Genomic DNA, 17116 nt, shown 5'->3' on the forward strand with positions numbered 1-17116 from the left:
GGTCTTAACTACGCCAATTTAATTAAAATTCTCCATCTAAAATATTGCGTTTTACTTAATGAAAGGAATTTTAGTGTGGTTTATGTATAGCATCAAATAAAGAATATTTAGTACTTTTCACATTTTATAGATGATCTTTAAGATCAGATGCTTTTAAAATTCACTGTGATAAGATATGTTAGGAAACTTGCTTGTGAATTCTCTACAAAGTCAGACTAAGTTATAATTCAGGATTGTCTTTTAAACAGGTATTCAGAAACACAATGGCAGAACTACTGTAGATGTGTGATGGGCAATGGTGCTTTTGCCAACTCAGAAGGGTTAAGGCAGAGGAGCTTTATCATTAGCACAAATTTGTAAATTATCTGATCATAAGGCTTGAAAATTAAAAACAAAGTCACAGATCAAAATAAATAAATAAATAAAAGCAAGGGAGTAGGACTCATTCAAAATGCTTCCATGGAGAAAATTTTTTATGGGAGACAGTGTTTTATTTTTCTTTTCATAAGAAATATTCACGTTCTCAAGTTCTATATATATTGCCATGTGTGCTCTGATGAATACAGCCTAAACAAACCGATAATAAATTCAGTAATTTTCTTACGTTATCTGAGCAAAAAATAATGATACTGGTTATCATCTTCCTGTTGATGCTTGAAACAGTTGCTGCTTATAGAGCAATTTAAGACCAGGAATAATTACTAGTGCATCAGTTGCATGCTACATACATCCCTCAGATTAGAAATCCACAGCTAAAATTATCAAGTCATAAGCAATGTATTTCATCACAACTTTATTAATAATTTACACATGGCATGCAAGAAATGTTATTTCAAATTCATTTCTAAATAAAAGTTTTGACAGTTACAAAAAAAAATGCTTCCATGGTACTTTTCATCACCACTGTCAGAGATATTTCTTAAGTTTCCCTTTTCCAACATCATGAGATCAAAACACTAGAACGGAGAGGTAAAGAGAGGTTAAGGTCCAGTTAATTAACATCCTGCAGCAGTGACCTTGTCTGTCAAGGGAGCAGGAGCAGCACTACAGTGACGCTACTGACGCTCTTCTCTCACCTTTCCACTGCTCAGAGGGACACTTCAACAGACTAATGACGTCCAACTCCATCTTGTGGCATTCATTCCACTTGACAAACAGTTGTGCAATTTCAACTTATTTATGTAAAGATGCATACTTGAAAGCAGAGAAAGGCAGTATAACCTATAGTCTACATATTTAAATTCATTTTATTCATTTTAATTATTCATGACTATAAGTTCACTTCAATGAACTATAAGCTTGAAGAGCCCTGCCAATACTCCTAATTGAAAGCCAGTTGAAATTTCAAAAACAGGAAAATGCCATTTTCAAGCAAAATCCATTCATTTTCTTTGTTTGACTTACCGAGTATCTAACTTCCAAGTACTCCGACTTCTCTGGAACATCAGGTATCTCAAAAGCATAGTTCTTTTCCACTGCCTGGGTAAGTTGATATTTAAAAATCATTAAGATAAAAAAACTTTTCACAAATTAAATTGACAAGCATTACATACACAACGCATGTCTCTGTATTTAATCATTATGGAACACAAAGGTAAATAAAGCCAAAAAAGCACCTTTTCCCCCTCTCAACTGGGACTAAAATAGCCAGTGACAAAATGTTAAAAAGACTTCTTTTGGACACTAGAGAACTTAGAAGTATTTGCATTCAAGAGAGGTAATAAAACATTAAAAATGTTTACAATGTCAATGCACTAAATTATTTGCTACTCTTCGATACTAAGCAACTCCATCTTGCTACAAAAATTAATGATAAACATTATAATCATAGCTCACATGTACTGAGTGCTTGCTATGTACCAAGGATTGTTGTAATCACTAATCCTAATTAATTGACTTAACCCTTCCAACAGCTCTTGAAATAAGGCCCCACTTCTCAGGTGAAGAAACAGGCCCAGAGAAGTCACTCAGCACTTGTTCAAGGTCACAGACCAGGAAGTGGTAGGGCTAGGACTTAAAGCACAAGCAGTCTAGCCTGAGCACCTATGCTCTTCACCATTGGACCACATTGCTTCTAGAATTTTAGAGACCTGATCCATCAGCCACAAGTCAAAAAGCTCAAATAGTTCAGATGGTTAGCCTCATCTTCAGCAACTCAATCCTCCCTTTATTGCAATCACTGTTAATATAGCCAGTGTGCTGAGGAACTTACAGCCCCACAACTATGGCCAAAGGCATCAATAGCTCACTAAAATGAAGACAACTGATCAATATGTATCACACGAATAGAAGAACTTTGTTCTATCAGAAATTGCATCATAGACCCTGACTTTTAAAGATTTAACCTTCTGACCAAGACAACTTGGCAATAACCAATGTAAACAAGATCAGAACAGTTTCTTCTCCATCTAAGAATAAGAACACAAGCTATGCTTCAAGTACTGGAAGCAATTACTTTGCTAATGTTATCTTTTTATTCAAATTAATGAACATCATACACAGTTTAAAGAGAAAGAATAAATATTTTTATAAATCTAACATATTGGTTTTACATTGCTATCTATGAAATTTCCATTCAATGAATTATAGCCACACAGAAGGCATTTTGCAAAAAGAAGATATGCAATAACTATTTGCTAAATCAGGAAATTAACAAACAACCAATATATAGACCTGAAAAAATTATCACCAAATACAAACCTTGGACTTGAATTTCATAATCTTATATTTTGCTGCTATTTTCTCATCAAATTCATCATAAACATCCTTCATTGTAACTGGAGTTCCACTTTCTTTCCCTGTATTTAGATCAATTTTCTGCTTTCCCATGGAGAGCGGAGGGGAGGAGAAAAAATATCTGTACATAAGATCTTTTCAACCACCAGAAACAAGCCTAAATCAACTTTCATCTTCACGTACTTAAACATTTAATAGAATAAGGTGAGTTCAAAGATACAAATGGACCCAAAAATGTACTAAATCCAACACCCAAGTCCTCCCAATGGCATCATAAAACCCAGAGATAAAGATGATCAATCCTACAAAATGGGAGAAGAGTGTTGTAAATCTTGACCAAGACGCTTCACAGTTCAACTGAGATGGGAAACAACTGGGGTTGAGAGGAGAGTGTGGATGTTAAGCCCTAATAAAAAGAAGGAGCAAATGGAACTGACCTTGTTAAAAATGGCTGTGGAGGAAATAACAAAACCATGAAAACTAGGCCAAACACCATGTCATATTTTAGAGTCATAAACTCCCAACCCCAATAATTATGGAAATGGGGAGTGGGGGGGGGAGACAGCATTATGTACTGAAACTCAGGCACTTTTACGCTCTTTCTAACAAGTTGAAAAACAGATAGTGTTTCACTCCACTTCCCCCAAAGTCTAATGGAGCTGCTGACAATCAGTGGTCACGAGGCAGGCAATAAGAAAGGCTGTAGATAATCCACAGCCCTGTCAAAGGACAGGGCTAGTGGCAGAAGACAGAATACACTTGGAATTAGAAGCTGTCTACTAAGGTTTACCGTTTCACGCGGAAGGAAGTAGAGCGTTCGCTCAATGTTTTTCACCATGACACAACAGCTCACATGGGTTTGGGCGAATTCGATCCAAACTTTGCCAAATAGAAACACCACACCTACAAGAATAAGGAAAAACCATGGGAAAATAAACATTTCAGTTATATCACATTAAAGGGACGATGTAAAAAGCTCACTGTGTCCACACGTTTATGCTTTGGTAAGTCATTTCTTACAGCAAATGCATCTGCTGTCCATTCCCAAAAACTAGTTCCTTTACTCAGTACCTATGCCATGACAATATCACACCAGTAAAACCTGTGACCACTGGGAGGACAGGGAACAGAATGATTCTCTAACTTGGTGGGAGCATTTTTCCCTAGAATTAGGGAGACATCCCAGGTAAATAGGGACAAACCTCAGTTATCAGGGAGACATCGCAGGCCCGGATAACTACTGAGACACCCTAGGTCAGTGTAGAAACCGCTGGGGAATTAGAGAGACATCCCGGCTCAATGTAGACAGACCTCGAAAACTAGGGAGACATCCTAGATCAGTGTAGGAGGAAAAAAAGGACATTTTCCCTAGAACCAGGATTACCCACATTAAGAGAAACAAAAAAAAGCAACTTATTCTCCAACAAAACTCGTACTTAAACCTTTTATGAGAACTCTGAAAATGTAATACTAAACTCCTTTCTAGCTTGTACTTACCAATAAAACTTAACATTCATGTGTAAGGATAACTATGTATGGTATATCAGTATTCTCCTGTATGTAAAATTGTGTTTTGGAAAAACATAATTCATCTCACATCTTATTCCATATAATAGTATATATCTCCTAATAGGGCTAAACTATTATCTTCTATTTCACCCTTTCCATCTCACAGACTACTGAAGACATCTGGCTGGGTAACATTTGTAATGTTCCTCCCTCTCCTATTTCAGTTTAACAAATGGGGTCTAGTAACCAAATCCTTTTGAGATCCCTAAGTAACATAGACCACAAAGTGGTAAACCAAGCCTTTCTGGACATCAAGCCATTGTTCATGAAACATGGCCATCAAGAAAGGACTCCAGGGCTTCCCTGGTGGTGCAGTGGTTAAGAATCCACCTGCCAACGCAGGCGACACAGGTTCGAGCCCTGGTCCGGGAAGATCCCACATGCCTCGGAGCAAGTAAGCCCGTGCACCACAACTATTGAGCCTGCGCTCTAGAGCCCTCGAGCCACAACTACTGAAGCCCGTGTGCCACAACTACTAAAGCCTGCGTGCCTAGAGCCTGTGCTCTGCAACAAAAGAAGCCACCGCAATGAGAAGCTCGCGCACCACAACGAAGAGTAGCCGCCATTCACTGCAACTAGAGAAAGCCCGTGCGCAGCAACAAAGACCCAACTGAGCCAAAAATTAATTAATTAATTAATTAATTTTTTAAAAAAGAAAGGACTCCAGAGGGAATTCCCTGGCAGTCCAGTGGTTAGGACTTCATGCTCTCACTGCTGAGCGCCCGGGTTCAATTCCTGATCTAGGAACTAAAATCCCACGTGGCCAAAAAAAAAAGGACTCCAGAGATTTGATAGTCAACCTAAGAGATGGCCACTGTGCAAAATCCCGGGCTCCATGAATAATTAGACAGCAGTAATGAACATAGCCACTTATAGGGCCACTTGCCTGAGGCACTTAGAAAATTCTGGCACATGCAAAGGCTACTGTTCACAAGGCCAATTACTCCAGTTTCACAAGATAGCTCATCAGCGCTTCCTTCTGTCACTCGTTCTAGTAGAAATAAGACTATCTAAGAATTTTCATTTCTGCAGATGATTAAAATTCTTACAAGAGTTGTGTAATTTTCAGCTGGGGTAAAAGAGGTGTGGGGGGGAGATAGGGGAGAGAGAAGGGAGGACTGTGGGGATGATTAAAAAAGAAAAAAGTCACAGTAGCTCAGAAAATTAAAAGTCATCCTCACAACAGTTAGAGACGAAAAACCAAAATTCCATGCAAAGAAAAATAAAGACCCTAATACTGGATTCAAAGATTCAAATAGCTCATTTTACAGTCAAACTAATATCACATTTCATGCAACACATTTGACACTGTTTATGCCTCATTTGCCACAAAAAGATCATGGTAAACAAAGATTACATTCCCCTTAAAGTTACTAGCTGAAACCAGGTGCAGTCAGGATTATTCAACCTTGAAAAAGTCATAATGAAGACAGGATATCTTCCCATATGCAAAGAGTAAGATTCTTTTCATAATTACGGAGCATTCAGCAACAACTGACTTACTTAGAATCTGTAAGAAAGTGAGAAACAATAACAGGGTCTTTAGGAGTACTTCGTTTTTATTAGCAACATTGATTTCACCAAAGCTCAGTGATCATTACCTGCTATCATGATGAAACTGTTCAACCCTCTGAGATTACAGGACTTTTTTTTTTTTTTTTTTTTTTTTTTTGCGGTACGCGGGCCTCTCACTGCTGTGGCCTCTCCCGTTGTGGAGCACAGGCTCTGGACGCGCAGGCTCAGCGGCCATGGCTCACGGGCCCAGCCGCTCTGCGGCATGTGGGATCTTCCCGGACCGGGGCACGAACCCATGTCCCCTGCATCGGCAGGCAGACTCTCAACCACTGCGCCACCAGGGAAGCCCAGGACTTTTTTTTTTTAAGCCATCTACATCCATCGCAGAGGACAAAACTTCAGAAGTACCACAGAACAGCAGAGTGGATTACGAGTGAGAAGCCCTGAACTCTGCCACTGAGGAGCTGACCACTTTATCTTTTGGAGCCCCAGCTTCCTCTGCTTTAAGTGAGTAACTAGAGATGATGGTATCTGAGGCCTTTTCCAGCAATAGAAACTCCCTTTTACCCTAGCATTTAGAAGACAGGCCAGTAACAGACTGGTACCTCTTTCAAATGCAAAATATTTCCCAATAGTGGTTGAAAAGGCCTACCCATGACTATGGTCAGTACCAGAATTCAACAACAATATATACCATAAATCGGTTGCTTTGCAAATATAGCTGTGCTTCAACGTGCTTCAATCTTAACCTACAACATCCATTACTATAGATCAACACTAGTCAACAGAAATTTCTGTGATGACAGAATTCTTCCCTACCTGTGCTATCCATGGATAGGGTAGCTACTAGACACACGTGGCTACTGAGCACTTGAGATGTGACTAGTGGCTGAGAAGCTGAACTTTAAATTTTATCTCATTTTAATTAAACGTAAAGAGTTGCATGTGGCCAGTGGCTAACATAGTAGAGAGCGCAGCTCTAGACCCCTGCCCTGCGAAATGATGCTGTTTTTTACTAAGAGTATCAACCAGTAAGCAACAGACAGAAGTAATAAACTCATTTTCACACGGGAAAGAGAGAGGGTTGTTGTTTCCTAAGGTTCTAATTTTTGGCAACTGACACCAGCAATCTGATGCTTTATATGTGGATTTATAGAAGACCATCCACTTTTGTGTTAGCCATTCTTAATCCACAATGCTACAAGGCTTCAAGAGGCAGGCTTGGTAATAGCAGCGAATGCAATGCTGATTCTCTGAAACCTTTCACGTGCATCTACAGGACTGTCGCTGTGCAGTTTATTTCAATGAACATTTACTGAACATCTACTATGTACCTGGCATCATCCTAGATGCTGGAAATAAAAGGTCCCAGCCCTGCAGGAGTTTAAAAGCTCTGAGGGAAAAGACAACACAGAAGCAGATCTTTTCAAAATAATATGACAAATGCTGCAATGGGTAAGGGTTCGATGGGGGTCACAGAAAGGGCTCTTAGGCCAGTTTGGAGGATTAGGAAATTTGGGGAGACCACACTGGGGCTGAGCCAGGTGAGGTCATTCTAGGCAGACAAATACAGTGAATAAAAGGATATGGTATAAAGAGCAGTAGGTACATACAGCAAACTATTTCTAGGACACAGAAGTCCTACACAGCAGGCAATAGAAGCCTTACTAAGTAACTTGGACTGTAAGTCACAGGCAGCAGCCACTGCGGATTTTCTCTAACGAGGAAATGACGTCCTGAGCAATCACTCAGGCTGCAGTGTGGAGGATGACAGCTGAGGGATCAGTTAGGAGGCTGGGTTCAGTAGCAGGAAGGGCTCAAGGGTGGGAGTTGCGAGGAGAGAGAGAAGACAGCTTGTCTAGTTTAGAAGGAGAAAACTAATAAGACTTGGTGAGGGAAGGGAGGAAAGGGGGGACTCAAGGCTGGCTCCCAGGTTTCTGGTTTTCATGGGACCATTAATCAAGTCTGGGAATAAAAGCCAGCCTGGAGCAGATACAGCAAAGCACAGGGAGTGGCACCAGGATGGGCAGGCCCACCACGTCACCCAAGTCCAGTGAGCACCAGCCATGCTGCTGTGCTGGGAGGTCACACGACACACACGTGAAAATGGTGTCCCCTGAAGCTGTATGATGGGGCTGCCCTGGGTTTAATTTGCAAAGCCTCATGAAATCACACTTGCCGGCCCACCCTGCACCAGCGAGTTACAAAGCAGGCAAAGAGGCGAGAGGGTCTAACCAGATCATCTTGCCCTAGCTCAGGTAGATGAGATACCATTTCTAAGACTGCTTACATCTTTACCTCAGCAATGAACACATGGCAGTTTGCTACTCAAGCAGCTCCGCAGGAGTTTCAACTCTTCGATAAGCGGAGCATACTAATGCCGCTGCCCCCGCTCTGATGGCTAATACTCGGACTCCAGGAAATCACTTTGAAAAAATTCAGTTTGTATCTACCCTTACATCCAGAAACGGATCTGAATAAAGGCAACTGTTTAAGGGTGTATACTGTATTTTTTATGAATCTGACATGCCCTATCCTGCCCAGCCCCATAGTGAAGAAGTGCTCAAAGGAGCACAGAAGGAAACTAGAGAGCCTCCTGGCTCTTTGTGAGTCAGAATTCGGAGTATCAGCTCATTTGGAGGAGGACCTGGGAATTAGCCTGGAACCCTCCTTTCCGTCAACCCCCCACATCCATCCATCCATCCGCCAACGAGTTCATGTCGAAGTACAAGTTACAGGCATTCGCTCCTCTCCTCCACAGCCGCCACTAGGGCAAGTAACTAGCACACCTGCTGTAGACGGACTGATCTCCAGAGCTTCCACACTCCCTGAGTCCAGCCCCAGGCATGCGCGCGTGCACACACACACACACACACAGCCTTTTCTCCGCATAAACCAGAGGGTTCCTGTTAAAATGTAAACCCAACCATGGGGCTGCTCAACCCCCTCACCCCTGCACCCTGCACTGAAAATCCTCCACTGCTCTTAGAGTAAGACTTCAACTCCTTAATACGGCTTTTAAGGTCCTTTATTATCCGGCCTTTGCATTCTCTCCGACCTGACTTTCAGCCAGTCCTGTCGCTTGATTACTCTGCTACAACCACGTAGGCCTCCTCCTTTCTCTCCCCAGGCCTCTGCACTTACGGGTTCCTCAGGCTGAAATACTCTCTCCTCGGCTCTGAATGTGCCTCAAATCTCAGCCCAACGGCCATTTCCTCAGACAGGCCCTCCCTGGCCATCCCCCAACTAACTGCCTTTACACCATTCATTAACTTACCTTATTTACTGCCTATCTCTCCCACCCTACTAGAACGTTAGCTCCACCAGGACAGGGAATTTGCCCAGCGTGTTCACCCCATCTTAGTGCCTGGCACAGGGCAGGTGTTCAAATTGCTGAAGGAACAAATTAAAGACTGATTCCACTTTAAGTAAAGTGCATTCCAATACGTTCAGATACATTAACAGTGAACTATAATACAAGCACACACTGCAAAACCACATATAACTGGTTTTGGGGATAAGCGCCTGTAAGGACTATTCACACCACAACTCCTCTCCATCCGGGTGGCTCACCCACTTTACAGTTCATGAGTGTTGCTCTTACTATGTACGTACATGAGGGCAGAGCCTGTTCCAATTACAGTCACTAACGCTTCAGGGAAAGGCGCTATTCCACATTAAAGACATCCAGTTACCGTATGTAACTGTATGATTACCTGGTTGGCTGTACGGATCTTCATAAGCATCCAGCCAATAAAACTGAAATACTTGTTCCTCATCTGCCCCTTTTACCAGTGGGAGGTGACTGGAATCCACTTGAACTTCCAGGGCTGAGAAACTGCTGTCATCTTCCTGATCAATGTCCCAACAAGAGACATCTGGGAGAAAACTTGCTCTGCAAAAATCACATTTTCAAAATCCTTTCAAAATCCGATGGGATAATTGTAGCACTACTTGTCAGAAAAGTCATAAAATGCTCTTACGAGTAGGATATGGTCCCTTTCCCAGGATCTGCCTCATGTTTTGTCCCCTCTGCTGGCTCCCTCTCTTGGTCGGAGGTCTTGGCACCCACCGGCTCCACATCCACCTCCTCCGTTTCCATGGGCTCATCAAAGTCGCCATCTTCAAAATCCATTGCCCCTGACTCCTCCTGGTCAACTGTACGCAATGCCAGCACCGGCTCTCCTGGGGGTGGCATCACACAATCCCATCATGTGCCGCTGCCAGGGAGCACAAAAGCTTCCCCTACGCTGCAACGGCAGCCTACCCCTTGCCCACATGCTATTCGCATTTCTCTTCAATCTCCAAATTGGATGTTTTTTAACTTTTCCTGCTATGAATTCAAACCTTTCACGCTGAAACTGGCTATTGCAAGCCCTTCAAATTCCCCCCACTTCCTCCTTCACGGGGCCTCCATCTTTTGACAGCAGACTTACCAGCAAATCCAGCACATTTAAGAGGGGCAGGGGTTAATGAAGGCTCCTTCCTTGAGACCGGGGAAGTGGTTTTTCCTGAAGGAGCTGCCTGTCAATGTTTTCAAATGTTTAGTCAGTTAGACCTGCATACTAAAAATACGCATCTGTCCTACCCTGACCAGAGATAATGACAGTTCCTATCTATAAAACGATTTTCTGTTTTATTAATGTAACATCTTCAATTATTTTACTGTTCCTAGGTTTACCAAAAAAACACTTGTTTCCAGAAGGAAAATTATTGCATCTAGCACAGCTGTAACGCCTATACTAAACATGTACTAGTTACTACAAAATTTACTATGAGAAACAGGCACATGCTATTGTTGAAATATATGAAACTATATAAAATGAAACAGGAGTCCTAATTTAAAACAAAAGCAAGAACAAATTCAAAGGCATTTCGCTCACACAGAAAAGCAACAAAGTACGTTTTAAGCAATAATATAAATCAAGATTGAAGGTATTTCCACACACTATACCTTGGGGGTGTGCATAGAGAAAGGATTCAGTGAAGCTCCACTGGATCCTTTCTTCTTTGGTATTATTACAGGTGGTGGAGTTATTTGAGGTGTCTAAAAGGAGGGGAAAGACAGACATTCACTGCCATGCTTGGTTTACCACAAGACACAAAAAGTATGTTTCTTCCCCTAGTGAAGCCCAATGAGCAAAGCACTCTTTTCCTTCCCTGCTCCCCCCACAGATCTATGTTCATGCAGTGAGGTTACTATAGCAACAATACCACAGACTCACTAGAAAACCAGAATAGATATTGAATCCACCCCTCATCAATTTTTTCTCTTTAAAACTTAACATACTTCTCCCTTACCCTTCCAGAATATTACATTTAAAAACTGCCAAGTGCGAACTACACAGTGTAGGTGTAAGTCATTTTAATCAAGGGTCACTTAGAAAGAAGCACATCTCTAAATGAGAGCTTAGTCTTGCTGTGAAACAGCCCAGTTGCAAATTTCAGTACAGATGAACCTGTCTGAGTTCTATCAGGGACAACTCACTGCCTCTTCCCTCAACCCCACTCAGAATTCAAGACGAGGATCTCACGCCTGATTGTGCAGACTGACAGGCTTCAATCCATTTCGGGAACATACACGGCAGCAACTGAGCGCAAGCAGTGTGCTTTCCCAGAACTGACTCATGTGGATTCTTACTACTTCAAACACAGCCCCACACGGCCCAATCTACACAATCACAGAGCCTCGAGGAGCTAGAAACTACTCACCTAAAATGGTGAAAAGAAACCAATTTGAAGGGCTTTGTTTTGGTTTGGGGGTTTGTTTTCTTTTGTTTTGTTTTTTGGTGGTGGTGTTGTCACTGAATTTTCTGTTTTGCATTCTAGCAATAGTCTGTTTTGTAAAATTACTGAATTGTTTCTTGAGCCCATGTCTCCTGAATATTTGACAACTCCTGGAGATTCACTTACCTCAGTGTTCAAATCCTGTAGAATATCACCTAGCAGATCATCCTTGGACAAGTCAACAGCTTTCTGGAAATTATAAAGGCAGGAAGAATGAGAAAGCCCTGCCCTTCATATTTTCACCCAGACCCCATGTCAGTGGAAGGAAGAACCCAGCCAGTCAGTCCTTGCCTCTTCATCCCTAACTCTGAGGGCTCCTCTACTATTCACAGATCTTAACCACCAGGGGCCTAAACATAACTCCTACACCCTGAGCCCCCGCCCTCAATTTTCAGCTTCATTCCATAATCCTCCTGCTAACCACCAAAATAAACACACTCACTGCCAGTGCAGCTTTCTGGTTTAGGTTTCTCTTCTATCTCCAAGCCACAACCACTGAGGTGCCTCAATTCACCTAGAAATCTACATCCAACTTAGTGACTGAGATTGGGAAAACATTACTCAAATATTTGAGTTCAAACATATTGGGACTTCCCTGGCAGTCCAGTGGTTAGGACTCAGCACTTTCACTGCCGTGGATCCGGGTTTAATCCCTGGTCAGGGAACAGAGATCCCACAAGCCATGCGGCACGGCCAAAAAAATTAAAAAATACAATAAAATAAAAATAAAAGCAACATTAAAAAAACATACTGACCACCTACTAACTGTATAATCAAACATTAAATATAATCAAAGATCAAAGACCAAGCTCATCTAGAACCAGGGGATGAGCCTAGAAGCCTTCATAAGATCATCTGTTTAGAGCTATGGGGAATCTGACAGGAAAGGTGAACTATGAAGAAACAGGACTCTTCGCTTCACAAAGGAAGAGGCAAATATAAGAAAACCATGAGACGCACATCTGCGGTTTTCCTTCCAGCACTGGCAATGAACATTGACTTGATATTGTTCGGTTTTGTCACCATGGCCTTCTTGACATTCCTCTTGTCTTTGCTGCATGCTTTATTATTTTTTCCTGTTGGAAGAAAATTTGTTTAGAAACACGCACCAGCAAAAACCAAAATGGAAAACCAAAAGCCCAGTCACCTGCCCTCTGTATATGAGACTGTGACAAGAAAAATGTTAAAAACTCAAAATACAAAACTATGAGACTTTATGCAAGGTACACAGGAAAGAATCTTTAAAATGAACTGAATTCAGGACAACTTGACTAAATGTTACTACAGAAACTGATGAAATGCCAGTCAAATATCAGGATGAGTTAAGTGGGACTGTTTAATTGCTGCTGTTAATGTAAATAAAAAGCTTTTTAAAAGGTGGGTGGATTTTTTTCCCCCCACAGAAATAAAAAGATCAAGCTCATCTGGTTCCAGGGGATTAGGCTTGCAGTCTTCATGAGATCATTTTAGTGTGATACTGACTCTGACAGGAAAACTGAACTACGAAAAAACAAGATCACCAGTTATGAAACTGTAGCATCCTAGCTTCCATTTTATGAGGAACGCATGTCCTAGCAACACTAAACAGCACGGAGACATTTGTTCCATAAAGAACAACTTGTGCCATATGTTTTCTCTTCCGGGCATGTGGAAACCACCTGCAAACTCCTCTACTACTGTCAATGTTACTCTCGCTTTCTGACTCATCCCAGAGCAGCCTCCACCTACAAAAGACCTAGAATGAATAGTTAACATAGTGTGGTAGTGGCATACGAATACACAGATCAGATGAAACAGAATATAGAGTCTAGATAAAGACCAAATTACTTATGGAAATTTAGCATAAAACAAAGGTAACATCTCATATTACTGGGGAAAGGATGGACTTTTTAATAATTAGTGTTGGCTACCCATTTGTAAAGAAGTAAATCAGTATAAACACCAAGCAGATCACAGGTCAAAATTTTAAAAATGAAATTATACAAGTACTTTAATAAAAAAGGCAAATTCCTTGTAACCTGGATGTGGGGAAAGTCTTTCTATCTATGATTCAAAATCCATCTGCAAGAAAAAAAAAAGGATCGACAGATGCAATTATATCAGAAACAGGTTTAAAGACAAAACAGAAGAAAATTTTTGCAATACGTTTTACAGAGAAAAAACCAATTTCACTGATATTAAAAAAAAAGGCCAGTGGAATTCCCTGGCAGTCCATTGGTTAGGACTCCACACTTCCACTGCAGGGACCCAGGTTCGATCCCCTGGTCAGGGAACTTAAGATCCCACAAACCACATGATATGGTCAGAAAAAAAAGGCCAAAAACCCAAAGGGAATGTGGGCAATAAATACTAACATATGGTTCACATTAAAAAAATATACAGGGCTTCCCTGGTGGTGCAGTGGTTAAGAATCTGCCTGACAATGCAGGGGACTCGGGTTTGAGCCCTGGTCCAGGAAGATCCCACATGCCACGGAGCAACTACGCCCGTGCACCACAACTACTGAGCCTATGCTCTAGAGCCCACGTGCCACAACTACCGAAAGCCTGCGCGCCTAGAGCCCGTGCTACACAAAAAGAGAAGCCACCGCAATGAGAAGCCCACGCACTGCAATGAAGAGTAGCCCCTGCTCGCTGCAACTAGAGTAAGCCCGCATGCAGCAACGAAGACCCAACGCAGCCAAAAAAGTAAAATAAAATATATAAACAGCTATTAAGTTTTATGAAAAGATACCCAACTTCATACGTAAAAGAAATGCAGATGAAAACCACACCAAGATGTCATTTCTTGCATGTTAGAGTGCCAAAAATGTGAAAGCTTGACAACACATTCTCACCACATTCTGTTGGTGAGGCCATGGTGTCCAAATGGACACTCATACGTTGTTCACGGGAGTGTAAAATGGAACAACTCCAATGGAGAAGAATTTGGCAATATCTCATGAAACTTCATGTGCATGTACTCTCTGAGCCAGCAATCCCACCTCTAGGAATTTTCCCTGAGGAAAATACCATATGCATAGTTATTCAATGTGGTATTATGTGCAAGAGCTAATTACTGAAAATCTAAATGTTCATTCAAGAACACCACATGGGAGACTTCCGGGAAGATGGCGGAAGAGTAAGATGTGGAGATCACCTTCCTCCACACAGATACACCAGAAATACATCTACACGTGGAACAACTCCTACAGAACACCCACTGAACACTGGCAGAAGACCTCAGACCTCCCAAAAGGCAAGAAACCCCCCACGTACCTGGGTAGCGCAAAAGAAAAAAGAATAAACAGAGACAAAAGGATAGGGATGGGACCTGCACCAGTGGGAGGGACTGTGGAGGAAAGGTTTCCACACACTAGGAAGTCCCTTCGCGGGCGGAGACTGCGGGTGGCGAAGGGGGAAGCTTCAGAGCCGCGGAGGAGAGCACAGCAACAAGGGTGCGGGGGGCAAAGCAGAGATTCCCGCACAGAGGATCGGTGCAACCGGCAGTCACCAGCCCGAGAGGCTCGTCTGCTCCCCCGCCGGGGCGGGCAGGGCTGGGAGCTGAGGCTCGGGCTTCGGTCGGAGCGCAGGGAGAGGACTGGGGTTGGCGGCGTGAACACAGCCTGCAGGGAGCTAGTGCGCCACGGCTGGCCGGGAGGGAGTCTGGGGAAAACTCTGGACCTGCCGAAGAGGCAAGAGACTTTCTTCCCTCTGTTTCCTGGTGCACGAGGAGAGAGGATGAAGAACGCTGCTTAAGGGAGCTCCAGAGACGGGCGCGAGCCACGGCTAAAAGCACGGACCCCAGAGACGGGCATGAGACGCTAAGGCCGCTGCTGCCGCCACCAAGAAGCCTGTGTGCGAGCACAGGTCCTATCCACACCCCGCTTCCGGGGAGCCTGTGCAGCCCGCCACTGCCAGGGTCCCGTGATCCAGGGACAACTCCCCCGGGAGAACGCACGGCGTGCCTCAGGCTGGTGCAACGTCACGCCATCCTCTGCCGCCGCAGGCTCGCCCCACACTCCGTGCCCCTCATTACCCCCGGCCTGAGTGAGCCAGAGCCCCCAAATCAGCGGCGCCTTTCACCCCGTCCTGTGTGAGCGAAGAACAGACGCCCTCCAGCAACCTACACGCAGAGGCGGGGCCAAATCCAAAGCTGAGCCCCTGGGAGCTGTGCGAACAAAGAAGAAACAGGGAAATCTCTCCCAGCAGCCTCAGAAGCAGCGGATTAAAGCTCCACAATCAACTTGATGTACCCTGCTTCTGTGGAATACATGAATAGACAACGAATCATCCCAAATTAAGGAGGTGGGCTTTGAAAGCAAGATTTATGATTTTTTCCCCATTTCCTCTTTTTGTGAGTGTGTATGTGTATGCTTCTGTGTGAGATTTTGTCTGTATAGCTTTGCTTCCACCATTTGTCCGAGGGTTGTAGACGTCCGTTTTTTTGTTTTTTTTAATTTTCTTTCTTAATAATTACTTTTTATTTTAATAACTTTATTTCATTTTACTTTATCTTCGTTCTTTCTTTCCATCCTTCCTTTCTTTAGACAACGATTCATCCCAAATTGAGGAGGTGGACTTCGAGAGCAAGATTTTTGATTTTTTCCCCTTTTCCTCTTTTTGTGAGTATGTGTATGCTTCTGTATGAGACTTTATCTGTATAGCTTTGCTTCCACCATTTGTCCTAGGGTTCTATCCGTCTGTTTTTTTTTGTTTTTTTCTCTTAATAATTATTTTTTTATTTTAATAACTTTATTATATTTTATCTTATTTTATTTTACTTTATCTTCTTTTTGTCCTTCCTTCCCTCCTTCCTTCCTCCCTCCCTTCTTTCTTGCTTGCTTGCTTTCTATCTTTCTTTCTTTCTACTTCTACTAATTCTTTCTTTCTACTTTTGCTCCCTTTTCTTATGAGCCGTGTGGATGAACGGCTCTTGATGCTGCAGCCAGGAGTTAGTGCTGTGCCTCTGAGGTGGGAGAGCCAACTTCAGGACACTGGTCCACAAAAGACCTCCCAGCTCCACATAATATCAAATGGCGAAAATCTCCCAGAGATCTCCATCTTAACACCAGCACCCAGCTTCACTCAACGACCAGCAAGCTACACTGCTGAACATCCTATGCCAAACAACTAGCAAGACAGGAACACAACCCCACCCATTAGCAGAGAGGCTGCCTAAAATCATAATAACTCGACAGACACCCCAAAACACACCACCAGACGTGGACCTGCCCAACAGAAAAACAAGACCCAGCCTCACCCACCAGAACACAGGCACTAGTCAGGAAGCCTACACAACACACTGAACCAACTTTAGCCACTGGGGACAGACACCAAAAACAATGGGAACTACGAACCTGCAGCTTGCAAAAGGGAGACCCCAAACACAGTAAGATAAGCAAAATGAGAAGAGAGAAAAACACACAACAGATGAAGGAGCAAGATAAAAACCCACCAGACCTAACAAATGAAGAGGAAATAGGCGGTCTACCTGAAAACGAATTCAGAATAATGATAGTAAACATGAT

The 17116-nt window shown here is 42.8% G+C and overlaps 1 protein-coding gene across 6 annotated transcripts in view; it reads right to left on the reverse strand.

The window, feature by feature from the left end:
• Positions 1–17116, reverse strand: part of POLA1 (DNA polymerase alpha 1, catalytic subunit) — a 304165-nt gene that overhangs the window by 268363 nt on the left and 18686 nt on the right. For 5 of the 6 annotated variants that reach the window (XM_027096726.1, XM_027096723.1, XM_027096724.1 and 2 more), the window contains exons 5-13: positions 12568–12683; positions 11734–11796; positions 10775–10867; positions 10257–10344; positions 9804–10005; positions 9537–9715; positions 3527–3639; positions 2701–2817; positions 1405–1479 (exon numbers count right to left, since the gene is read on the reverse strand). In XM_027096726.1, the coding sequence (XP_026952527.1) occupies positions 1405–1479; positions 2701–2817; positions 3527–3639; positions 9537–9715; positions 9804–10005; positions 10257–10344; positions 10775–10867; positions 11734–11796; positions 12568–12683 (1046 nt within the window). The remainder of the gene's footprint in view (positions 1–1404; positions 1480–2700; positions 2818–3526; positions 3640–9536; positions 9716–9803; positions 10006–10256; positions 10345–10774; positions 10868–11733; positions 11797–12567; positions 12684–17116) is intronic. The other variant, XM_027096725.1, reaches the window with a different exon arrangement.

The sequence above is a fragment of the Aethalodelphis obliquidens genome, unplaced genomic scaffold (assembly GCF_003676395.1).
Source record: "Aethalodelphis obliquidens isolate GAN/ISIS:26980383/991018 unplaced genomic scaffold, ASM367639v1 scaffold107, whole genome shotgun sequence".
In the NCBI taxonomy this organism is placed as follows: domain Eukaryota; kingdom Metazoa; phylum Chordata; class Mammalia; order Artiodactyla; family Delphinidae; genus Aethalodelphis; species Aethalodelphis obliquidens.